Below are 26,985 nucleotides of genomic sequence, written 5' to 3'. Positions count from 1 at the left end.
GTGCCGGCTCCTGAAGAGCACGCACTGTGTGTTTTTTCCTATTTAAAATTCCTAAAGCCACAGTTGTGTTTTAGGGTTAATTATGCCAAATTATGGTCTCAGTACCAGTCCAGCTGGATTGCACTGGGTTCTGCTTGGCCACAGGTGGCGCTGTTACCACTGGCAAGTGTGAGAACGCAGTTCAGATAGGCGCATTGAGTGCCATTCTTTCTCTGAACCAGCCCAGTGGGAGTGTCATCTTGCTGTGCATTCTGGGAGAGGATACTTAAGGTACTGACATCACGTGCTTCTGGGTTCTGGTCCAGAAGATTTTTCTGTCTGCTTGGTCCTGGTCCTCCTGACCAGCCCCCATGGCCCTCATGGCCTGGGGTGCGAATCCATCCAATTCCAAGTCTCGGGGCTGGCTAGTCTGAGGCAAAGTAACTGGAAGGAGGATTCAAAGGTGGTCCGGTGCGTCTCATCTGTGGAGAGGCCCAGCAACTGGAGAAGCAACCAGGGGAGGACTCTTCGGGAGAAGGCCACGCATAAGGCTGGCTCCTCAGAAAGAGCCTGGAGGCTCAGTTGAAAGACACCAAGTGAATTTACACTCATACGGTATCACCGGACCGGCTGAGAGATACTGGTACCGTATGATGGCTCTCTAAATTTACCTACATCCTTCAGTTACATTCATGTCTGTGGCAGAGACTTTATTCACAAGTGTTCTACATCCAAGTCTGTGGCAGAGACTTTGCTTTACTCAAACACTCTATCGGCTGCTAGGCCTAGTGAGAGGAGGTCTATCCGGTAGCTGTGAGAATCCAGTTGTGAGCGGTAATTCTCTGGATTTCTATAGTGAGAGACTTCCTATTTTTTGCAGTTCCAAGAGTAGCTGAACTTCCGACCCAACCCTCTATCTTCATTGAGAGACTCTTCTGTCTACTTGTTGTCAAATAAATATCCTAAAAGTGGATCCAGTGTCAGTTTCTGCAGTTCTTTGGTCCATCTACCTCAGGAAACCCTTAGATGTACACGAGGTCAAGAAGGTAACAGTAAGCCCAATTAAACCAGCCGCTCCTTCGGGGGTCAGTGCTACACATACATTTACCAGATTTTATCAAATCGATGTTAAAGGTCATGAGGATATTGCCTTCAAACGCACTGTACTGCAGTATGAGTCCTCTGGCCTCCTGTTTTTTGTTCTGTCTCCCCCCCTTCAGTTGCCATTGCTATGGGACATCCCACATAGTAAGTACTATGGCTCTGTGTCCCATGATGCAAGAAAAGAAAACAGGATTTTTGAAACGGCTTACCTGTAAAATCCTTTTCTTTGATGTACATCAGGGGACACAGAGGTCCCTCCCTTCTTGGTATACACTTGTATTGCTTGGCTACAAAACTGAGGTACTCCCAGTAGAGGGAGGGGTCATATAGGGAGTGCACTTTTTAATATGGGGTGTGCCAGTGTCCATCACCTATCAGTGGCCCTATAACCCACATACTAAGTACTATGGCTCTGTGTCCCCTGATGTACATCAAAGAAAATGATTTTACAGGTAAGCTGTTTTAAAAATCCTGTGTTTATTCCAATTGTTTTGTCACCATATATATATATATATATATATATATATATATATATATATATCAAAATAATAATGATTTATTTCCTTTTTTACATAGTGACACTTGTAGTGTTGACATTAACCCTGTGATCAGGATTTTTTTTGATGATTACTGTTATAAGCAACCATTTTTATGAATGACACAGGGTGTACTACTGTGATAGAAGTGATTGGTCACAGCTATCATATGGTACAATTGTGATAGGCCCTGCATGTACCATGTGATCACTATGACCAATCACAGAGATATTCACAATAGTACACAATGAATAGCTATGAATAAAAGCCATTCTTTGTGTACAACTGTCATGTGATCGCTGTGATTTTTTTCTTACTTTTTTGTCTTATATTTGAACTTCTCTGATAGCTCTGTAAGATATTTGACAGGAGTAGTTACTATGAGACATTTCTTGGAGCTGCAGTTCTGCTGATCTCCACAAGGTGGTGATATCACTCATATGTAGACAGAAAGTTTCTATGGAATGCAGACAGGAAGTGATGTCAGTCACAGACAGGAAGTGATGTCAGTTACATACAGGAAGTGATTTCAGTTACAGACAGGAAGTGATCTGGAATAAAGACAAGACGTTCCATGTGGCAGGGAAGAGAAGACATTACTGGAAGTAACAGCAGAGGAGGTAATAAGATCTTATTTTCTATTTACACACACTGGACTCACCTCCGCCGATCACTTCCATCAGCTTCCAGTGAGGCTCTTTGTTCTCGGTGACCCCAAACATGGCACATTGCAGCCACTGAGATTCCCAAGTGATGACAAAGGCTGAGATGAGGTGAATGAATGGGGGGAGGGGGTCTGAACTGGAGTGCCAGTCAGAGGGGGTTATGGGCAGGGGTGGCAGAGAGTTGAGATGAGGAGGATGGATAGGAATGGGTGGGACAGATAAAGGGTCAATAATATGGGCAGCCCTGGAAGGGGCACATAGGTGTTGAGGGGAGATGGGGGGGCAGAGGGCTGGGCAGAAACTCCAGAGAGCAGCTGGCAGAGGTAGGAGTTGGAGATGTGCAGAGAGCCAATCCTGCCCCCTCACACATCTTAGGGGCCCCACACACACCGAGGACACCCGCACCTCATACAGGCACTCACCAGGCTCCGGGCGCTGCAGCTGGCATCAGTGACGGGTCCCTCAGAGCCGGCACAGGGCACAGAGTCCACCCAGTATGGAGAACTTGGAGCTTGTGTCTGGGGAGGAGGAGTGGGGAGAGGAATTGGCTGATGTTGGGGGGCGCTGTGCCCATGTTGGGAGCAGATCAGACACAGCAAGGGGGCTCTGCAAAGGCTGAATGTGCTGCACATTCTGTTCTCAGCAATCCTAATTGGTGATCACCAGGGGAGCCTCCCCTGATCCTGGGACCCTTTATTCCGGCAGCAAGACCCTTTCCTGCTGTCTGTGACCCCCCCCTCCCCCACTCGTTAGCAGAACACCATTGTCACAGATGTGACCTTTGCGACTGTAATAGTTCTGCCACTGGTTCCGATTAAACTAGAGGAGCTGAGGGGTCTCTGAGGCGGTAGTGGGACTAAAGGATTCTGGGAGCCTCTAAAGAGTTGACTTCATCTGAAGGGCTCTGGGACCCCTGAGGAGGAAGTGTAGGTGAAGGACTTTGGGGGCCTCCTAGGAAGTAATAGGACTGAACAACTCTGAGAGGTTAGTGGGGCAGAAGGGCTGTGGGGGCTCTGAAGGGGGTAGTCAGGCTGTAAGGCTCTGAGGTAAGAGGGGGCTTCAGGGCTCATAGGGGCTCTTGGTCTCTGAAGGTCCTCCCACCCCACCTGCACTTACTTTTCTGACCTTCCTAAAGAGCTCCTGCCAGCAAATGAAGGAATATAACAAAAAGGGGGTAGAAGGGAACCAAAAAATGGTGGTACATAAGGTACCCACCGGTATTGTACTGCACACTTGTATTAAGCGGGAACATAAAGAATAATGTGCTCTGTGTCAGAGAGACGACTCAGTGCAAAGTGTCACATGAAGAAATCCTGGGAAATAATACCGACTAATAGGGATAAATAAATTGATTAGCCAATGATTTGATAAATTATTAATTTGTTGAAAAAGGATCAATTGTTAAAATTACAGTAATTCCACACTTTATACTAAGAAAAGACAAAAGGTCTGGGGACAAAGACACACATAAGACAGTGACAAGACACCACCAACAAAATTCATCAAATAGCACTATAAATATAATAGACAGTAAAAGAACATCACCACCAAGCCTAATACATTATAAATTGTATACAGAGACAACGGCCGTTGCAGAATTGAGGTTAATAATGTAAGCAATGTGACATTGCATATAACAGTCCGTGGTAGAACTTGTAGAGTAAAAGGACAAAATGAGTCCAGGGGATTGGAGAAAAGGGGGACATGAAATCGGGGAGCCGTCTGCAGATATACAAAGTCCAAGAAGCTGTAGATGATGATAACAAGCCGTGTATCCTTTAGACTGAACGTAATCCAAATCAGCAGCTGATTGATCAATAAGGCTGTAGTGATTAATCGGAGCGATTCCACTGAACCAAAATCAATGATCAGAGGTCGGAGCCGGACAATAGTAAAGTTCTAAGTGGAAATAAGACAATAGTTCAGTCACACAGGACTTGATGATGAAAAGAGACCGTTATATGCGATGTCATATTCCTTCCATTATTATCCTCCATTCTGTAACCGCCGTTGTCTCCGTATACAATTTATAATTTATTAATCATTTATCAAATCATTGGCTGATCGATTTATTTATATCTATTAGTCCGGAATTATTTCCCAGGATTTCCTCATGTGACACTTTGCACTGAGTCGTCTCTCTGACATTTCTCTTCAGTAAGTGAAGGAAGCTTCACCTCACCATATCACTGGTCAAGAAGAATGTTCCACAACACAAAATACACCAAGAGAACAAACCCCTCCCCCTGTTGTCCTCCTCCTACCCACACTGAATTGCTATTGGAGAGTACAGTACAGACTCCTCCCCCACAGTTCTGTACTCCACCATCAGAATCCTCCTGCTATCCAATCCCATCCCTTCTCTTACTGCACAGAGTGACATCACTCCGATCAGTCAGCAGGCTGCCGGAGATTGGAGCCTTGCAGCCGGAGTTCTGGCAATTATCCTGATTAGCCGACAACTCCGACCAAAAGTCAGCAAGTTCCCCTTCCTGGACATCATGATGACCCGACATTGTCCTCACAGCACTGCCTCAGAGCAAACAAGTCAAAGGAAGGATCGTATTTATCATTCCTTGTCTGCAGATCTAAAACTGATCAAAACCAGTTCAGAAACCAAACAAACCCAACAGAGAGAAGAGAATTTCTGATCTGGCAGGACAAGAGGGTCCCAGGAGGCCAAAAAAAAAAAATCAGACGCTAAACACTCCAAACTAAATGTGTCCCCATGGGGGGGGAGTAGTTCTTGTATGTATAGAAACCCTCCTATTACCCCCTCACATCCACATCTTATTATTATTATTATTATTATTATCCCCTCACAATTACTGCGACCACCTTCCCACGCTATCCTCAACTCCCTAACCCACATCCTCAACCTCTCCCTCTCCTCCGGCACCTTTCCTTCCCCGCTCAAACATGCACTGGTTACCCCCATACTCAAAAAACCCTCACTAGACCCCACCTGTTTGAATAACTTAAGACCCATCTCCCTGCTCCCGTTTGCCTCCAAGCTCATCGAACGCCTTGTCCATGACCGAATGAGTCGCTACCTCATGGACAACAACCTTCTCGACCCCCTACAGTCCGCCCACAACATTCTACCGAAACTGCCCTACTAAAACTCACCAATGACCTACTAACTGCTAAAACCAATGCCCATTACTCCATACTCATACTCTTAGACCTCTCTGCTGCCTTTGACACAGGTGACCACCTGCTCCTCCTCAGAAAATTACGCTCCCTTGGCCTCTGTGATTCTGCTTTATCCTGGTTCTCCTCCTACCCATCTCAGCGTCACTTTCAGTGTCACTTACAACTCCATCTCCTCCACTCCTCTTCCTCTCTCTGTTGGGGTACCCCAAGGTTCCGTCCTTGGGGCCCCTCCTATCCTCGCTCTATACCCCTTCCCTGGGCCAGTTGATCACCTCCCATGACTTCCAATACCACCTCTATGCCGACAACACCCAGATCTATCTCTCCACTCCTCAACTCACCCCCTCCATCTCCTCACAGATCTCCAACTTACTGAAAGGGAAAAATGAAAAAAAAAAAAAATGATTAAAATCCTAAAAAATAAAATATTAGGAATTGTTTTGTTTGAACTTGCCTCTAAATGGCTGTTGCTAGGGGGTCCTTCGTAGTCTGCCTTCTTCAGTGCCTGGGCTGGTGACATCACTTCCCCTCGGCACAGGAAGGGCTCAGCTCTGCCCCCTCCCTCCTGTCAGTCATTTGGGACATGTGACAGGTCCCAGATGACTGCGCGGCGAATCGCATGCGCAGTGGGTGTCTGGCTGTGAAGCCACAGCCGGGTGCCCACAGTTGCAATGGCGGCACTGCTGAGTGGAGGGGGGACGAGCGGGGCTTCATTCCATTCCTGCATTGCTGGACCCTGGAACAGGTAAATGTCCAATTATTAAAAGTCAGCAGCTGCAGTATTTGTAGCTGCTGACTTTTAATTATTTTTTTTATTTTTAAGGGGAACTCCTCTTGAATGACATATCGGTATGGATGTCACACCACTTTCTCAAACTCAATCTTTCTAAAACTGAGCTTCTTATATTTCCTCCTTCACGGTCCCCCCCCCCCCCGTGACTTCACCATTAATATCACCAACACAACCATTGGTCCCTCCACACATGGCAGGGTCCCGGGTGTAATCCTTGACTCTGACCTCTCCTTCTCCCCACATCCAATCACTGGCTAAATCCTGCCGCCTTCATCTCTGCAACATCTCCAGAATTCCACCTTCCTGACTAATGACCCCACAAAGCAACTCGTTCACTCCTTGATTATTTCTCGCCTTGACTACGGAAATTCTCTCCTTATTGGCCGACCCTTACACAGGCTTCTCCCCCCTTCAGTCTATTATGAATGCTGCTGCTAGACTAATACACCTCACTTATCGTTCCAAGACAGCCGCCACTCTCTGCCAAACCCTTTACTGGCTTCCCCTCCCCCACGTATAAAATTCAAAATGCTAACCACAACATGCAAGGTGGTCCACAACATCGCCCCCTCCCCCCATCTACATCACCAACCTCATCTGCAGATATCGCCCAAATCGTCCCCTCCGCTCCTCCCAGGACCTCCTGCTATCTAGCTCCCTTGTTACCTCCTCTCATGCTCACCTTCAGGACTTCTCCAGAGCCTCTCCCATCCTCTGGAACTCCCTGTCCTGGTATGTCTGATCAGCCCCTACCCTCTCCACCTTTAGGAGATCCCTGAAAGCTCATTTATTCAGGGAAGCCGATTCTACACCCACCTAACAACTGTCCCCGAGCCGCCCCATCAAATCATTCTCTGCAGCTATTACATTTTGTACCACCACCCCCTCCATTTTAGAATGTAAGCTCCATGAGCCGGGCCCTCCTGTACCTTTTGTATTGTACTGTAATTGTGTTGTCCCCCCTATACATTGTAAAGTGCTATGTAAACTGTTGGCGCTATATACATTGCGAATAATAATAATATTATTGTGTGACCAACACCATCCATATAATTCTTACTTTCATTTCCCAAAGTTATCCGACTACAAGGAGACCTGTATAGATCAAATGACGGCACCAATGAGGATGGAGGAGGACCGGAGTCACATGACTGAGAAGATACTAAACCTCACCCTGGAGATCATCTACCTGCTGACCGGAGAGGTGAGGAGGATTCTGGGAGGTCACATGACATCACTCTTATCTCTATTAATAAAACACAGACCTGACCGGAGAGGTGAGGAGGATTCTGGGAGGTCACATGACATCACTCTTATCTCTATTAATAAAACACAGACCTGACCGGAGAGGTGAGGAGGATTCTGGGATTCTAACATGATATTCCTATTGGTTCCTCAATACAGAGATTTCCTCTTGTGAAGTCAGGTGATCATATGACCATCACAGTGCCTCCATGTGACTCCCTAAAACCTGAGAGACACAACATGGAGAAGATTCTAGAAGTCACCAAGAAGATGATGGAGCTGCTGACAGGAGAGGTGAGGAGGATTCTGGGAATTCTGGGACATTATCCAGTAACAGACAAGGGATGTGTCTGGATGGTGACTGTATCATTGTGTGTGTCAGGTTCCTATAAGGTGTCAGGATGTCACTGTCTATTTCTCCATGGAGGAGTGGGAGTATTTAGAAGGACACAAGGATCTCTACAAGGACGTCATGATGGACAATCAGCCGCCCCTCACATCACCGGGTAAGAGGAGACTTTATTGTAAAGGAGAGAGCAGTACGGAGGCTCCACCTAGATCCCCCATCATCTGATAAACACATAGAAACAATGTATTCAGTCAGTGTGTGTGTTTCCTACAGATGGATCCAGTAATGGGAACCCACCAGAGAGATGTCCCCGTCCTCTGTATTCCCGGGATTCCACACAGGAAGGTCTCACCATCCCTCAATATTGCAAGATAATGGAATGGAGCTTATAAAACACAGTTGGATTTTCTATGTGATGTCACAATAATAAATGTTCTATCTTACAGATGATATTCTCTCTCATTTTCTTGGTTTAGAGTGGAGATCCAATGGATATAGAATTTGAGGTGAAATCAAAAGAAGAAGAGAGGTATGTGAGGGATGATCAGCAGTCTATGGAGGAGGATGGAATAACGGGGACATTTATAGAGGAGGACACTCCTACAGAGATCAGCACAGGTGGGTCATTAACACTAAATCCATTCCTCCACCCATACTGCTCACTGATTGGTCCAGAGTAGAGCGGGGGCTGGGTGATATCAGCCTGTAATCCCCTGGTCACTTTCCTGAGCTGTGTTCCCCGTCCTGTATTCCTGGATTTCTCCCCGATAATCTTCCTTCTCTGTGCTGCCGACACAATTTATGTATCTAGACTGGATTTATGGAGATTCTGGGGATCAGCTGGCAGCAAAATGTTCATTTTCCCCATAGATGTTACTAGATCTAGGCACCTGGGGTATGTGATTTGGGTCTTCTGCCCCATACCCGGGTATGACAAGATCTCTGACAGAACAATCCCCCCAGGATTACTTTTTCTGTTGTCTGCTGGCTGTGCCGGGTGGAGGGATATGTCTGTATAGTCTCAGACCCAAGTCACTGAGTGCAGTCTCAGGAGATGGGAGGCAGCGGTGTGGGACCTCTGCAACTTGTCTCATGTAATCATTTCATCTTCCACTGATTACTGAATACCAATATTATGAGTCCTGACCCTTACACTGTATACTTTATATTCTACATTACATACTCCTGACCCCTGCACTGTATACATTATATTCTACATTACATACTCCTGACCCCTGCACTGTATACTCTATGTTGTACATTACATCATTCTGATACTATATAGTCCTATCTGTTGTATCTTATACAATATGTTGTACATTACATAGTCCTGACTTCTGTTCTCTCCCCTCCCCCCACTGCTATATATAGACATAATATGCATTCTCTTTTGTTACATCCATTTCCTACCAGCTGGACATTTTATATCTGATGATGTGATTGGAGCACAGACTTTTACATGGTGATAATAATGTGATAACATCCTCAGACTTTGGAACCTTAAACAGAAAGTGATAATGAGGGAGGAGTCAATAACCCAATGATGGGGGTCTTCAGGATCAGTCCAGTCTTCATCTTGGTTGTTCTCCCCCCATCCTCACTCTCTGACCTCTGGTGGGGCTCAGCCCCGCTGTTATTCATGACTAAATCATGGACTAAATAAGGAAGTGCAGGACTTCTTGTGTTGGGAAGATGGCAATGAGTGATAGAGGGGGGAGGGGACACTCGTCCTATAATCCCCTCATCACTGTCACTCCTATAGAAGACAGTTCTCGTTGTTTCCTCACTCCCTGACTAAGGTCCATGAATAAAGAAATGATCTGGTAGGAGATCAGAGGACCCATTTACTAGTTACCTTGAGGGGGGAATTTTAAGATCCTCAGAGACAAAGCTGCCTGATGTGGGCGGAGTCCTGGTTTAGGGGAACCAATCAGCTGATGTCTAGTAATAATCTTTGTATTTCTATTTTAGTAGATGGACGGGAGATGAGGAAAACCTCAGAGGATTGTCTCACTTTGTCTCCAGACTGTAAAGTAGAAGATGAAGACATCACACAGTATAGTCCAGGAGAAAACCCGACTACCTCAAATGTCCATCCGGCACCACACAGTGTAGATGGACCATCGTATTCCTCTTATCCCGAGGAACCTCAGACTGTGCGGGATGGGGCCGTCCTTCCAACAGAGAAGAGCTTTTCCTGTACTGAGTGCGGAAAGTGTTTCCATTTTAAATATGATCTTAATGTGCATATAAGATCTCACACAGGAGAGAAGACGTATTCATGTCTGGAGTGCGAGAAGTGTTTCCATACTAAATCTAAACTTAATAGACATAAAATATCTCACACAGGTGAGAAGCCGTATTCCTGTCCTGAGTGCGGGAAATGTTTTTCACAGAAGTCCAGTCTTTACACACATCAGAGATCTCACACAGGGGAGAAACCGTATTCTTGTCCTGAGTGCGGGAAATGTTTTGCACAGAAGTACGATCTTATCAAACATCAGAGATCTCACACAGGAGAGAAGCCGTTTTCCTGTCCTGAGTGTGGGAAATGTTTTTTACAGAAGTCTAGTCTTTACAGACATCAGAGATCTCACACAGGGGAGAAGCCGTATTCCTGTCCTGAGTGCGGGAAATGTTTTTCACAGAACACTGATCTTAACATACATCAGAGATCACACACGGGGGAGAAGCCGTATTCCTGCCCTGAGTGTGCTAAATGTTTTTCACAGAAGTCCAATCTTTACACACATCAGAGATCTCACACGGGGGAGAAGCCGTATTCCTGTCTTGAGTGCGGGAAATGTTTTTCATGGAAGTCTCATCTTTCCAGACATCAGCGATCTCACACGGGGGAGAAGCCGTATTCCTGTCCTGAGTGAGGGAATTGCTCCTCACTGAAGTCCTGTCTTCCTGTACATCAGGGATCCCACACAGCCCTCGAGGTGTATTAGTGCCTTGAGTGCGGGAAATGTCTTCTATATGAATGTTGCTGGACATCACAGCTCTCATGTGGGGAAGAAGCACACCCTGATATACACCTCAGATATACTCCATGGCTGATCTTCATCATGGAAGAAACAGTTCCAGGGGTGTGGACATTAAAAACAAAACTATTTGTTTAAGGGACTAAATTGAGATCCCAATCTCCTCGTCTCTTATAACAATCTTCTCGTCTCTTATGATGATCTCCTTGTTCTGATAAAATAAAAAAGAATTTTAACCAAAACTGTATATAAATCTGAGGTGCTTTTAGGAATGTTGGGGAATTGTATATCTTGGGTGCTCAGTACAAGCGCAAGCGCATGCTGAGCAGACAAATCACACTCCGGTGTCCGCTCTGTTAAAGGAAAAGGTCACTTTTTTTTTCTTTTTTTTTGCCACGTCAGCGAATTCTCTGGAGGGACGTAAATCAACTTTTCATTCATCACTGTCTCCTTTCGTCTTCATATCATTGTAGCATCTCATTATATATCAGAAAATATCAATAACAATTCAATTAAATATTTTTCCCTTATTGAATTCATATCTTTTATTCATCGTACACCTCTTTATTATTCCCATTCCCATTACCCACCCCCCCCCCCTCCTTTCCCAAGCTAAATGTCAGCGTTTCCCGTCTCCTCTTATCCTCCTCCCATATTGGTCTATTATGGTCTTAAATATTCTGCATAACTCCAATCCTTCTTAAAATCTTTCTAACATTCCCTTTTTTTTTTATTAGTGCTTCTCTTTTATTATCTTCTCCACTACTCAACTTTTCCATCTTATGTACCTCTTCAACTGCATCTACCCACTCCCACATCATTGGACTTTCCACCTCCTGCCACTTTATAGGGATCAATTTCTTCGCTGCGTTAAGGAGGTGTGGGATGATAGTTTCTTGATATTGTTTTTCGTTACTCTTTGTTCCATGGAGAAGTACAATCCAAGGATCCGCCTTCTTATTTTAGTTATTTCTCTCATCTTTTGCAAGATCTTTCCCCAATAGATTTTGATTTTTGGGCATCCCCACCATAGATGTGCCATTGTTCCTGTCGTTTTACAGCCCCTCCAACATTCTGCCGATCTTCCCTGTTGGTATTTTGCAGTCTTATCCGGCGTGTTGTACCATCTAGTTAGGCACTTATAGTTCATTTCGGCTGTTTTACTGTCTATTGCCGAGCAATGTGTTAATCTTAATATTTTGCTTATTGTGTCTTTATCCTTCTGTGTTCCTAATTCCTTTTCCCACTTTTTGATATATGGCGTGATCTCCAGCTCTCCCACTGACATCAACAGTCCATACATCCTGGATACGATTCCTTTAGAGTTGTCTGTTGTACAGAGTCGCTCCAACATGGTCAGCTCCTCTCCAGATCTTATTGGTTGAGGTAAGCTTCCAATAAAATGGGCCAGCTGGAGATACCGCCATTCGCACATTACCATTAAACCCTTATGTGCTAATTCCCTAAGTGTTATGAGTTTCCCTTCTTTCATAATATCTTTTATTTGTATTTTTTCTTTTTTTATCCAATTATCTCCTATTTCCTTTTTCCCCGGGGGAAAAAACAAATTTTCCTTCAGTGCTATAAACGGTGAATTAAAGTGCCCATTTCATTTTTTATAAACCCCATCCCAAATTTTAAATGCTATTCGTGTCAGCTCATTTGTGTTCACATCCAAAACCCTAAATTTTGGAGGGTTCCATACTATTTTATCTAAATGTGCCTTACTATATGTGTATTCTAGGTGTGTCCACCTTTTCTCATTTCCTGTCTCGCCCACCCATTCGACAATTCTAGACAGCACTATTGCTTTGTAATAGTTGTATATATCCAGGACTGCAAGCCCCCCTCGCTTTTTTCCCTGTTTTAATATTGAATAGGAAATCCTTGGTTTTATATTCTTCCATATAAATTTAAGCAATAAGGATTTCAACTTTGAAAAATAACCAGCAGGGATTTCGATCGGCATCATCTGGAATTTGTATAAGATCTTTGGGAGGATAAACATCTTTAATGCGTTTATTTGTCCCAGCCATGATAATGGACTATTACCAAGTCTTCCAAGTTCTTTTTTAATTTCGTTTAATAGTGGGATGTAATTTAGTTGATATATCTTCTTTAAGGAATTTGCCAGTTTTATACCTAAATATTTCAACTCTTTACTCCATGTATATTTGCATTCTTTTTGGATCTGTTGTACTTCTTGTTTACTAAGGTTGATGTTTAAAATTTCAGATTTTATTTGGTTAATTTTAAAATTCGACAATTCCCCATAATATTCCAGGGCCTTATTTAACTTGGGTAATGTGTTCTTAGGGTTGCTAATATAGAACAATACAGCCAAAGGCAGCCAATTTATGTACCTCTTTCCCCACTTCAATTCCTGTAATTTCCGGGTTATTTCGAATCGTACAGAGTAGTGGCTCTAACGATATTACAAATAAAAGGGGGGAAAGAGGGCACCCCTGTCTAGTCCCATTTTCCATCTCAAAGGGCAAGGAGAGAGACCCATTTATCTTTATAGTTGCTGTAGGGTGATAATATAAAGTTTTGATCCATTGGATCATCCTTGGTCCAATTCCCATTTTTTTCCAATGTCTGGAACATAAATCCCCAGTCCACCCTGTCGAAGGCCTTTTGAGCATCCGTGGACAGTAGAAGGACCGGGGATTCTATCTCCTCCCTCTGAGATAGCAACAGGAGAGTTCTCACCCCATTGTCCTTACCTTCCCTCCCAGCTACGAACCCGACCTGGTCCGGATGAACACATAGTCTTGTCCTTTCCCTCTTTTTGGATTACAGTAATTGAGGCTGTCAGTGCCACTTTGCTCATTTCATAATTTAGCCCTAACCCATTCATATATTTACAAAGTCTAGGAATCAGAATATCTTTAAATTTTTTGTAGTAGTAAATTGTTAGTCCATCGGGTCCAGTGCTTTTCCCGGGGGCTGAGTCTGTCAATGCTTTATTTATTTCCTCCTCCGTAATGGGACTTTCTAACTTTTCTTTTTCATTTTCAGTAATCGTAGGTAATCTAGCATTATTTAAGTATTCATCTATTTTCCTTTTTTTTTTTTCCTCTTATTTCCCTTTCCTTTTCCTTTTTTTTTTACTGCATAGAGTCGTTTATAATAGATTCTAATTGATTCTGCTATTTCTTTTGTTGTATATACCATTGCCCCGTGTTCTGTTTGGATTTTCTCTATATAATTAATAGCTTTTTTCTTTTGAAGCATTTTAGCTAAATACTTAGTGGGTTTATTACCTTCCTGGTATCTTTCTTTGGCCGATTGATTATAGATTCTTTTGGTTTCCTGTTCCATTAGCTCTCGTAGTTCTTCCCTTTTGGTCACTAATTGTTGAAACAGTTTTTTATCTATGGGAATATTTTTATGTTGTTTCTCCATATTAAAAATTTAATCTCTCAGTTTTTATTTCTGATTATTTTGTTCTTTTTTTTTCCTTGACCCTAAGGCTATCAAGATCCCTCGGATGTACGCCTTATGGGCATCCCACAGGGCTTGTCCTGAGATCTCATCTGTGCAGTGTATTGAAAAATACTGTTCTAGTTCTTTATGTACTATTTCATACCCTTCTTTGTCCTGAATTAATTCTTCGTTTAAGTGCCACGAGAGAGCTTGTCTATATAGACCTGGAAAACAAGAGCAAAGATTTGGGACTTTATATGAGGCGGTATACTGTGTATACATGCACCTCCATCCCCGATATATTTAGAAAGAACAAAAGGAGCAATGGTGGGACTTTATATGAAGCATGTCACTATATTCATTGAACCACTCGATTTACATATCATTCCATTTATTAATACAAGCTATGCAAACAATGGATAAATAGTACATTAATGAATTAATAAATAATTCAGCTAAAGGATCATAATCATAATACATAATATATAATTGATTCAAAAATATATATAATAAATAATAATATATTAGTCTCATACAAAAAATTGTATTAAATATAAATTAGTAATTATAAATCCATAAAAAACAAATATTTCATAATATAACATAAAAAATTCCATATAGTATGCATAGCATTTGATCTTAGTATATAGACCTAAAATTATAATGGTACCCGCATGTAGACCTCAGTAGAAAATAGGTTCATTAAAAATAAATATTAAATAGTAGGTAAAAAACTGTGACGGCGCATCAAAGGTAAGCTCTACGCGTTTCGTGGTTATATACCACTCATCAGGAGCAGATGCAGAAAAAGGGGGTATCTATAATGAGATAAAAAAGCCAAATAAGTAAAAGGTATATGGATAATATGTATTATATATGGTTGTATAAAAAGGGGGGAGCAAGAGGGACATAAATAGTCCCAAACAATCTCACCTATCTATAATATCAAAGGTACATTTGTATGTAGAAAGATAAAGGCGAAAGCCATTATAGAACATGTTGTCCCCGGAAGCTGAGATGGAAAACCTCAAAATGCACGGCAAATACCAGAAACCAGGAAGCAAAAGAGTTGTATAGGAGATCCAGTGGATCGGTGAAGTGTACGGTGGGTAATAGAGTTGATCGATATTAAAACACCTTCCCAGGAATGTCTGTGGGGATTAGAAAAAAGTATGATAGTATAAAAGGATATAAAATGTATATAGATATAATATATTATAGTATATATTGTATAGACTGTTCCCACAGTTGAGAGGTTTAATAAGGATTTGTAGAGGTAGAAAAGGTAGGACAGACTACTAAGGTGAGTAGAAAAGAAAAAATAGTTGAATGAGAAATGGTGAAATTAAAAGTGCCAAGAAAATGTGCTGGGATGCAAATACCTTGAATTGAATGAGTGAAGAGAGACAGTCCAAGTCGTGCAGCAGTGTATAGACCTGGGATCAACATTTTCTTCTTTACAGGGGCATGATCAGACAATGTGGTTATTTCTATACTAGTTTCTACAACACTTTCCAATGCTCTATGTTCTACAAAAATATAATCAATCCTAGAATACGACCCGTGCACAGGGAAATAATACGTATAGTTCGCCACTTATAGATGTTGGACCCTCCAGACATCTACCAACTGAGGCCGCGTACACACGCGCGGACTGTTTGCCCAACCTTGTTCGTCAAACAGTTTCGGCAAACAGTCCGCTCAAAATTTGCATGAGCGGACTTGCCCACACACGAGCGGACTGTTTCAACGAACTGTTTGCCAAACAGTCCGCTCAACTTTTGAAATGAACGGACTCGCCCACGTAAGGCGGAGGCAAATCCGCCCATTTCGAGCGCGTGTACAGGTAGGCGGGGCCCGCGAAGGAGACGTCGCGGGCTCCGCCGCCTGGAATGGGCTTAAAGGGGAACCCCAACGCCGAAAAAAATCGGCGTGGGGGTTCCCCCAAAGTCCACACCAGACCCTTGCCCGAGCACGCTACCCGGCCGGCCAGGAAAGGGGGGCGAGCGAGCGCGCCCCCCCCTCCTGAGCCGTACCAGGCCGCGTGCCCTCAACATGGGGGGGTGCCTTGGGGAAGGGGGGGCCGCGCGGCCCCCCCACCCCAAAGCACCTTGTCCCCATGTTGATGAGGACAAGGGCCTCTTCCCGACAACCCTGGCCGTTGGTTGTCGGGGTCTGCGGGCGGGGGGCTTATCGGATACCGGCCCCCCACCCTATGTGAATGAGTATGGGGTACAATGTACCCCTACCCATTCACCTGTGAAATAAAGTACAAAAAAAAACACAACACAGGGGAAAAAATATTTTATTGCACAGCTCCGGGGGTCTTCCGCCTTCGGGGGTCTTCTCGCCGGACTCCTCCGCTATGTGTGTGTAGCTCTTTTGCTAGCGGAGGAGTCCGGCTTTCTTCCTCCCCGCCGCCGGCCTCTTCTCCCGACTTCGGGGGTCTTGTCCCCCTCTTCGGTTCTTCTGCCGGACCACCGCGCCTTCTTGTAGCTCTTTTGCAGGCGGTGGCCCGGTCTTCTGTCGCCGCTGCCTTCCGTTCTTCTGTCGCCGCCTTCGGTTCTTCTGTCGGGCCACCGCGCCTTCTTGTAGCTCTTTTACAGGCGGTGGCCCGGTCTTCTGTCGCCGCCGACTTCCGTTCGTGTTCTTCTTCTTGTTCTTCTCCAGGCGATGTTGACACGTCGCTCCCTCCGGCCGGAATGCCAGGGACACGCTCCGCTGCCACTTATATAGTGACAATGGGGCGGGGTCACATGGTATATGTCACATGGGTTGGTCACATGGTGACCCCGCCCCCTTACGATGTCATAGTCCCCATGTGACATCAACCCATGTGACCAACCCATGTGACATATACCATGTGACCCCGCCCCATTGTCACTATATAAGTGACCGCACAGCGCGGCTCTGGCATTCCGGCCGGAGGGAGCGACGTGTCAACATCGCCTGGAGAAGAACATGAAGAAGAACACGAACGGAAGTCGGCGGCGACAGCGGCGACAGAAGACCGGGCCACCGCCTGTAAAAGAGCTACAAGAAGGCGCGGTGGCCCGGCAGAAGAACCGAAGGCGGCGACAGAAGAACGGAAGGCAGCGGCGACAGAAGACCGGGCCACCGCCTGCAAAAGAGCTACAAGAAGGCGCGGTGGCCCGGCAGAGGAACCGAAGAGGGGGACAAGACCCCCGAAGTCGGGAGAAGAGGCCGGCGGCGGGGAGGAAGAAAGCCGGACTCCTCCGCTAGCAAAAGAGCTACACACACATAGCGGAGGAGTCCGGCGAGAAGACCCCCGAAGGCGGAAGACCCCCAGAGCTGTGCAATAAAATATTTTTTCCCCTGTGTTGTGTTTTTTTTTGTACTTTATTTCACAGGTGAATGGGTAGGGGTACATTGTACCCCATACTCATTCACATAGGGTGGGGGGCCGGTATCCGGGGGCCCCCTTCTTAAAGGGGGCTCCCGGATTCCGATAAGCCCCCCGCCCGCAGACCCCGACAACCAACGGCCAGGGTTGTCGGGAAGAGGCCCTTGTCCTCATCAACATGGGGACAAGGTGCTTTGGGGTGGGGGGGGCCGCGCGGCCCCCCCTTCCCCAAGGCACCCCCCCATGTTGAGGGCACGCGGCCTGGTACGGCTCAGGAGGGGGGGCGCGCTCGCTCGCCCCCCTTTCCTGGCCGGCCGGGTAGCGTGCTCGGACAAGGGTCTGGTGTGGACTTTGGGGGAACCCCCACGCCGATTTTTTTCGGCGTTGGGGTTCCCCTTTAAGCCCATTCCAGGCGGCGGAGCCCGCGACGTCTCCTTCGCGGGCCCCGCCTACCTGTACACGCGCTCGAAATGGGCGGACTTTCCGAGCGGGAACAGTCCGCTCATTTCGAAAGTACAGCGGACAGGCCCACACACGGGCGGACTGTTCGCTCAAACACAGTTTCAGTGGACAGTTTTTCGGAATTTCCGAAAGACTTTGTCCGTCCAACTGTCCGCTCAAACTGTCCGCTGAAAGCCCACACACGAGCGGACTGTCCGCCCAAACACTGTTCAGCGGACAAGGTTGGGCGAACAGTCCGCCCGTGTGTACGCGGCCTGACAGTTCTTTAATCTTTGTTTTATCTTTTTTAATTGTAAATTACTCGTCCCCTGTGCACCTGACGTACTAGTTTTGGATCTAAACAAAAATTTATATCCCCCATCACAATTACCTGGCCTTTCCTAAATTCCTGTAGTTTAGCTAGAATTCCCATTAGGTATTTTATTGTGTTCTTATTCGGTGAGTATATGTTAGCTAATGTACATCTTATATTACCCAATTTTCCCTTTAGGAAGAGGTATCTTCCCTCCGGGCCTGTCTTTCTATCCTCTAGGGCAAAGCGGATGTTCTTTGCGAATCCAATTGCTACTCCCCTGCCTCTATTTGTTATTGTATCTCCGTAAAACCAACTCGGGTATTCTTTGGAGTAGAGCCTAATCTTTGAATGGTGGGTGATGTGTGTTTCTTGTAAAAAATATTACCTCCGCCTCATATTGTTTTAGTTCTTTTACAATTTTTAACCTCTTATTTGAACTATTCAACCCCTTCATGTTATATGATAAAAAATTAATAGCCATTGTTTTTATTGTCTGAGCTTTCTAACCAGACCTCGTTTTTTTTTTTTTATTTATACCTGGGGTTTTTTCTACTGACATTTCTCTTCCCCTCCCTTGACCCAACCCCTCCCCCATCCCCTCCCTAGCCCCAATATTTCTATCCCTCTCCTCCTACCCACCTCCCCCACCCCCCCTTAGCCCCGAATGGGCCCATGGTCTCCCATGATATCATGTCAAACCACAGTCCCTTAGCCTAAGGTGGAGCCTGGGACGTCCCCCCCAAAAACTAAGGTGGGGGTCATCCGGCCTCCTGCACCAACCCCCCTCCCTTCTCCCCGCAGCACCGCATCACCACATCACCCCCCCGCCCGTCCCCCCTTATTTTAGTTACTCTGGATTGCTCTATTATCCTAGTCTATTTCTTAAGTTTCCACCTCCTCCTCTCTCCAACCCGGTAGTTCAGGGGGCCTAATGTCTAATTTATCACAGAAGTCCGGTAGGTCCTCCGGGAATCTCAATCTAGCCGATCTCCCCTCCTTTATTCCGATCAAGCATGCTGGGAACCCCCACATGTACTTTATATTTTGTTCTGGACTTCATGTTTATCTGGACCTCTGTCCCCCGATACTGCAATGGGGGTTTTCCTCTCAATTTGGCCCAGATTTCTGCTTTGTCTTCAAAAAATGTAAACCGAACGAAGATATCTCTCAGTCTGGCTCCTCCTATATTAGTCATCTTTCCTACTCGGTGGACTCTTTCAATCCTAGGAAAATCTCTTGGTTCTCTCTCTAACAGGGGATTGAAAATATTTTTTTATAATTTCCTTGAGGTCTTCTCTCTTTTCTTCATAGACTGCACGTATTCTCAGATTTGACCTTCTGTCTCAATTTCCTGATCTTCTAATCTATATAGGATATTTCTTTGATTTTGTTGAGCTATTTTCAGTTGCTCGCTTAACCTGGACAGCTCTTTAACATATTTCTCCGCACTATCCTCTGCTGCTTCCACTCTAGTCAGCAGGTGTCCCCGATCTGTTTGCAACAGATTCATCTCACATTTAATCGTTTTCTCTAGACCTGTAAACATTTCTTGAATATCCCCTTTAGTTAAAATTGCAGCCGAGACGTTTAAGTCCTCTGCCCTGCTAGAGTCCACTTCACTTTCTGTTAAAATATCCTCCGCTGACTGATCTGGTGTTTCCCTTATCTTCTTGTCTGACCCCATTTTCTTATCCGATCTCTCCCTTTGCTGCTTTCCCATGCCGCTGGTTTGGGGAGTGTCACCCTGGGTCATATACATTTGTATCTTACTTGTTGCTGCCTTTGGGGTTTTACTTCCACCCCGCTTTGGTCCTTTACTCCCCATTTAGCTCCTATAGTAAATGTCTTTCGGTGTTTTGATCCTTCCCTTCACCCTTATTAATCGATCTCAGACGCTTTTGGTATCTCTGCGTGGCGATTCCTGAGGGGCCGTTATTGCCTTTGAAAGGTATGTGTCAAGCCCAGAGAGCCTGGTATTAATACCCGGGAGGGGGAGGGGGGGCAAGAAGAAAAGGAGAAAAAGAGGGAGGAAGAGAAGAGAGAAAGGGCAGAGGACAGTATAGGGGAACCGTATTGATAAGCTGGCAGTCGCCAACTCTTTTCCCCCGATAATGTGCCTTACTCTCACTTCCCTCACTCCACTTTACCCCTCTCTTATGCTGCTCTTACTTCCCTTCCATATGTATATGATTCGCATACAGTCTTATGTTTTGCTGACCTCTTACAGTCTTATGTAGTTCGTTAAGTTCGCAGCGACTCTAGTAACTGAGGAGGGTATAAGCAGACTTTCAGCATGGGCAAAAAAAAGAAGAAAACCAGAGATAAAGAAGTACCATATAGAGGTTCTGATCTTGTCCCCCACTTCCTAATCTGGTGGGATAGGATCAGTAGTCTTTTTAATGCAAGGCAGTCTGTGCTCCACAATCCAAGATGAATAAAGTATCTCCTTTTTATTGCATTCCGAATACTCTTCTCAAGTGTTATTCTTATTTTTAATAATTATTCGAGTACCTATATAGTTTCAAATATTTTCTGGCATTTCCAGGGGGATGTACTTTAATCACAGGTCATTAATATAATTACCATCCTCTATCAGTGCTCAGCCTGCAGTTTTCTCACACTTGTGGATTTTATAGGTTTTATTCCAGAGCCCTCCTTGTACAGTGAAAAGCAGTAAGGGGGAGGGGGAAGCTCAGATCTTTCACAGTCCTCTGAATTCACTCCTCTCTTGTTCTCCCACCATTTGCACTGATCAAGGATGATTGAGGTACTTTCAGGCACACTTCTCTGACGTTTGTGCTTATGCTGGTTGCTGTTTAAATACGTGTTTCCAAAAAACCTTCAGAAATTCCCAGGCGAGATAAACTTAAATCACAGACAGTTTCATATGATTACCGGTCTCTGTCAGGCCTCAACCAGCAGTTTTTTGGCCCATCGTACTCACGTTTGTAAGTTTTACTCCAGAGCCCTCTTTGTGCAGAGAAATAGCCAGGGGGGGGAGGGGGAGCGGAGGTCTCTCTGCGGATCTGTGTTCCCTCTTCTCCCTTTTCTCTCACACTGCTTACCTCCTCCAAGCTGACCATCGGGAAAGGAGATCCTGTCATCTGGGGGCTCTCACTCCCCCTCACCTACCATGCTGCAGATGCAGTGCTATGATGGGGAGATCCAGGAGGCTCATGTCCAGGGCCGGCTCCCTCAGGCTCCTCCCTCCGTGATGCACACTACGTCATCACGTTTTAGAAGTCCAGAAAAAACATACTCAAAGATTACTTCCTACTGACCAATGCGCCTCCCCACCCCCCTTTCTTGACCGGCCGGGCTGCGTGCTCAGATAAGGTTCTGCTATGGACTTTGGGGAGACCCCCACGCCGTTTTTTCGGTGTAGGGGTTCCCCTTTAAATTCATACCAGGTGACGGGGCTCGCGAGGTGTCAATCTCGCCGATAGAGTCGGTGACATTGACTTTCTTCACTAGTCCTGTCTACCTGGAGCCACGTTCAAAATGAACAGACTTTACTCCGTGTGTGGGCAAGTCTATAAAATTTCATTACTGTTATTCTGTAATGTTACTTTGTTTTATTGTTAACCATTATTTGCTTAGCAGGTATGCCATTCAGCTGCAGTGCGGATTTATTTATTTTGACAGCAACAGCGTTTGCGCCCACTATACGTAATGCCATGACTCCGGGACTGTAGGAGGTGATTTCACCACCACAGTTAAAAAAAAAGAGCATATATGCCAAAGCATGTGGGCAGGGGTGGAGGGGCTATTTGCTCCTAACATTAGGGGCGGATTGTTTCCATGCTTCGGCATATATTTTTTAGGCACAGATTGTGATAAAAAAATAAGTTGGAGAGAGGAGAGATCTAGGGTCTAAGAGACCCAATTTTTTCAAAAAAGAGTACCTGTCACTACCTATTGCTATTATAGGGGGTATTTACATTCCTTGAGAAAATGATAAAAAAAAAACAAAGTTGTCACCAAATGATATATTGCTCAAGCATGCCATGGGCATATGTGGAATTACACCCCAAAATACATTCTGCTGCTTCTCCTGAGTACGGGAATACCACATGTGTGAGACTTTTTGGGAGCCTAGCCACGTACTGGACCCCGAAAACCAATCACCGCCTTCAGGATTTCTAAGGGAGTAAATTTTTGATTTCACTCCTCACTACCTATCACAGCTTTGAAGGCCATAAAATGTCAAAATAGCACAAACCCCCCCCCCCCCAAATGACCCCATTTTGGAAAGTAGACACCCCAAGCTAGTTGCTGAGAGGCATGGGGAGTATTTTGCAGATCTCATTTGTTTTTTAAAATGAAGAAAGAAAAGAACATTTTTATTTTATTTTTTCAATTTTCAAAACTGTGACAAAAAGTGAGATCTGCAAAATACTCACCATACCTCTCATCAAATAGCTTGGGGTGTCTACTTTCCATGTATTATACAGTTTTATTAATACAAAAGACAAGACATTTGATACATTTGTAAAAAGTGCATAGTAACAATCCATAAATGTCAACAGCATACAAGTTCCCAAACCAGGAGGCTCAGGATATGGTGGGTTTCCATGGATATGGTTCTCAACATGTTTTGCGGTCTTTATAGCGCTTCATCAGGAGAATATCGGCAAGTAATTATTACAGTATTTCGCACTATGTATCAAAACAATTGAATTACATATATAAATCATTACATTCAATGGAAGAAATTAAACAAGGTGGAAAAAAGCAAGGGGAGATGTTGCTTCCCCAGTACCCAAAGCCTCAGCCGAGGTCAGAGCACCACCAAGGTTCTCCCCCCGATGGCTGCGGGGGATGTGCAATCAATGGATGTGTATCTATATTAATTGGTTAATAAAGATGGAATAAGAATAATATACAATCCAGCGACTTCAATAGAAAAGGGGAAAGAAAAACAGGGGGAGGGGTTTGGGGGGATTAGAGAGAAAGGGGGAAAGGAAAGGAGGAAGAGAAAAAGGAGGGAGGAGAGAGGGAAAGGGGGGGGGGGAAGGAAAGCAAAGGGTCTGGTATATATTTGGGGGACTCTATACAGTTTTTCATTCTTCCTGTTGGATGGGCTACAGAAAATGTGACATTTTACAAAGGAAAAATTAATTGGTTTAAATTTACAGAAAATGACATTTTATTGCCAGCTTCTTTTTTTTAAGCAGCACACAGACCCTCCAAAGACCCCCAAATACACAGAAGAACCTCAGGGGGGTCTGTGTGCTGCTTTGGTAACATTTCCTTTATAAATGTCACAACAACTGCACTCTTTTCTAATAAAATGTGTTTAGAATTACAAAGAAATGACCTCACAGCGGGAGGAATGAGTGCGACATGCAGGCAGGTTAATTGGCTTCTGTCCAAAATTGTCCCCAGTATATGAATGGGGACCTCGGATTGTGGCTCCTTGAAGGTAGGGTCCGATGTGAGTGTGCAATGTACAGGGATAGGGACAATTATAGACACTCAGGTTGAACTGGGTGGACTGGTTCAACATTGCTAACTATGTAACAACATTCATTTAACTATTTTTTTTTTATATTTACAAAAGCTACAAAATGGATGAGAGGTAATGACTCCATTTTTATTTTTCTCCTGCTATCAATGGCCGACACGGTACAACACTTCATCCATGTCTTTGGTGATCTCTGATCTCCTTATCAACTGTTTCTTCCATGATGAAGATCAGCCATGGAGTATATCTGAGGTGTATATCAGGGTGTGCTTCTTCCCCGCATGAGAGCTGTGATGTCCAGCAACATTCATATAGAAGACATTTCCCACACTCAAGGCACTAATACACCTCGAGGATTGTGTGGGATCCCTGATGTACAGGAAGACAGGACTTCAGTGAGGAACAATTCCCTCACTCAGGACAGGAATACGGCTTCTCCCCTGTGTGAGATCTCTGATGTCTGGAAAGACTGGACTTTTCTGAAAAACATTTCCCACACTCAGGACAGGAATACGGCTTCTCCCCCGTGTGAGATCTCTGATGTTTGTAAAGATGGGACTTCCGTGAAAAGCATTTCCCGCACTCAGGACAGGAAAAAGGCTTCTCCCCCGTGTGAGATCTCTGATGTGAGTAAAGATGGGACTTCTCTGAAAAACATTTCCCACACTCAGGACAGGAATACGGCTTCTCCCCCGTGTGAGATCTCTGATGTTTGGAAAGACTGGACTTCACTGAAAAACATTTCCCACACTCAGGACAAGAAAACGGCTTCTCCCCGGTGTGACATCTCTGATGTTTGGAAAGAGTGGACTTCACTGAAAAACATTTCCCGCACTCAGGACAAGAAAACGGCTTCTCCCCCGTGTGAGATCTCTGATGTTTGGAAAGACTGGACTTCTCTGAAAAACATTTGCCGCACTCAGGACAGGAAAACGGCTTCTCCCCCGTGTGAGATCTCTGATGTGTGGAAAGATCGGACTTCACTGAAAAACATTTCGCGCACTCAGGACAAGAATACAGCTTCTCCCCTGTGTGAGATCTCTGATGTTTGCAAAGACTGGACTTCTGTGAAAAACATTTCCCGCACTCAGGACAGGAAAACGGCTTCTCTCCTGTGTGAGATCTCTGATGTATGGAAAGATAGGACTTGTGTGAAAAACATTTCCTGCACTCTGGGCAGGAATACGGCTTCTCTCCTGTGTGAGATCTCTGATGTATGGAAAGATTGGACTTCTGTGAAAAACATTTCCTGCACTCTGGGCAGGAATACGGCTTCTCTCCTCTGTGAGATCTCTGATGTGTGGAAAGATGGGACTTCTCTGAAAAACATTTCCCGCACTCAGGACAGGAAAACGGCTTCTCTCCTGTGTGAGATCTCTGATGTATGGAAAGATTGGACTTGTGTGAAAAACATTTCCCGCACTCAGGACAGGAATACGGCTTCTCCCCCGTGTGAAATCTCTGATGTGTGGAAAGACTGGACTTCACTGAAAAACATTTCTCGCACTCAGGACAGGAATATGGCTTCTCTCCTGTGTGAGATCTTATATGCATATTAAGATGGTATTTAGAACTGAAACACTTCCCACACTCAGTACAGGAAAAGCTCTTCTCTGTTGGAAGGACGGCCCCGTCCCGCACAGTCTGAGGTTCCTCAGGATAAGAGGAATACGATGGTCCATCTACACTGTGTGGTGCCGGATGGACATTTGAGGTAGTCGGGTTTTCTCCTGGACTATACTGTGTGATGTCCTCATCTTCTACTTTACAGTCTGGAGACAAAGTGAGACAATCTGCTGAGGTTTTCCTCATCTCCCGTCCATCTACTAAAATAGAAATACAAAGATTATTACTAGACATCAGCTGATTGGTTCCTGCTGTGCTCCAATCAGATCATCAGATATAAAATGTCCAGCTGGTAGGAAATGGGTGTAACAAAAGAGAATACATATTATGTGTATATATAGCAGTGGGGGGAGGGGAGAGAGCAGAAGTCAGGACTATGTAATGTACAACATATTGTATAAGATACAACAGATAGGACTATATAGTATCAGAATGATGTAATGTACAACATAGAGTATATAGTGCAGGGGTCAAGAGTATGTAATGTAGAATATAAAGTATACAGTGTAAGGGTCAGGACTCATAATATTGGTATTCAGTAATCAGTGGAAGATGAAATGATTACATGAGACAAGTTGCAGAGGTCCCACACCGCTGCCTCCCATCTCCTGAGACTGCACTCAGTGACTTGGGTCTGAGACTATACAGACATATCCCTCCACCCGGCACAGCCAGCAGACAACACAACAAGTAATCCTGGGGGGATTGTTCTGTCAGAGATCTTGTCATACCCGGGTACGGGGCAGAAGACCCAAATCACATACCCCAGGTGCCTAGATCTAGTAACATCTATGGTGAAAATGAACATTTTTCTGCCAGCTGATCCCCAGAATCTCCATAAATCCAGTCTAGATACATAAATTGTGTCGACAGCACAGAGAAGGAAGATTATCGGAGAGAAATCCAGGAATACAGGACGGGGAACACAGCTCAGGAAAGTGACCAGGGGATTACAGGCTGATATCACCCAGCCCCCGCCCTACTCTGGACCAATCAGTGAGCAGTATGGGTGGAGGAATGTATTTAGTGTTAATGACCCACCTGTGCTGATCTCTGTAGGAGTGTCCTCCTCTATAAATGTCCCCGTTATTCCATCCTCCTCCATAGACTGCTGATCATCCCTCACATACCTCTCTTCTTCTTCTGATTTCACCTCAAATTCTATATCCATTGGATCTCCACTCTAAACCAAGAAAATGAGAGAGAATATCATCTGTAAGATAGAAGATTTATTATTGTGACATCAAATAGAAAATACACACATTGGGGCTGATTTACTAAGATTAATGCGCTGCGCCGGTTCATACCGCCATTTGTGTGCCAGATAAATTATCAACTGAGCGTATGAAGCGGCGCACGCATAAGCGCAACACATAATATGCCGGTGCAATTCATAATAGCACACGCCGTATCATTACCAGTCCATTCACACAGGGGAAAAACCACTTCCAGAGCGACTTTGGGAGGCAACTTGGACACGACTTGAGTGTGAATCACAGCGCGACTTGGGGTGACTTACAACACGACT

General features: G+C 44.8%; 2 protein-coding genes across 3 annotated transcripts in view; one reads left to right on the top strand and one right to left on the bottom strand.

Moving 5' to 3' along the window:
• LOC143986907 (uncharacterized) overlaps positions 1-26,985 on the bottom strand; it is a 356,956-nt gene that overhangs the window by 62,587 nt on the left and 267,384 nt on the right. The window contains exons 28-29 of the mRNA XM_077485315.1: positions 26,499-26,637; positions 24,302-25,657 (exon numbers count right to left, since the gene is read on the bottom strand). Of these exons, the coding sequence (XP_077341441.1) occupies positions 24,302-25,657; positions 26,499-26,637 (1,495 nt within the window). The remainder of the gene's footprint in view (positions 1-24,301; positions 25,658-26,498; positions 26,638-26,985) is intronic.
• On the top strand, positions 1,891-14,242 carry LOC143989778 (uncharacterized). 2 transcript variants are annotated; one of them, XM_077490049.1, is made up of 5 exons: positions 1,891-2,239; positions 7,324-7,437; positions 7,638-7,984; positions 8,101-8,445; positions 9,799-14,242. In XM_077490049.1, exons 4-5 carry the CDS (start codon positions 8,316-8,318, stop codon positions 10,707-10,709), a joined length of 1,041 nt encoding a protein of 346 aa, XP_077346175.1. In that variant the 5' UTR covers positions 1,891-2,239; positions 7,324-7,437; positions 7,638-7,984; positions 8,101-8,315; the 3' UTR covers positions 10,710-14,242. The 2 variants fall into 2 exon arrangements, with proteins under 2 accessions (XP_077346175.1, XP_077346174.1); XM_077490048.1 differs by having other exon boundaries at positions 7,309-7,437.

This window comes from Lithobates pipiens, unplaced genomic scaffold (genome assembly GCF_037356315.1).
Source record: "Lithobates pipiens isolate NorthernLeopardFrog02 unplaced genomic scaffold, aLitPip1_a1.2 Scaffold_18, whole genome shotgun sequence".
Taxonomy (NCBI): Eukaryota; Metazoa; Chordata; class Amphibia; order Anura; family Ranidae; genus Lithobates; species Lithobates pipiens.
The sequence above is the reverse complement of the archived record's forward strand: the minus strand, read 5'-3'. Positions and strand labels throughout refer to the sequence as shown.

Excerpts from the sequence above, each read along its gene's own strand:
- LOC143989778 (XM_077490049.1), top strand. The coding sequence starts at position 8,316 with ATGGATATAGAATTTGAGGTGAAATCAAAAGAAGAAGAGAGGTATGTG. Across the intron at positions 8,446-9,798 it reads TCCTACAGAGATCAGCACAG|TAGATGGACGGGAGATGAGG; the intron begins GTGGGTCATTAA and ends TTTCTATTTTAG.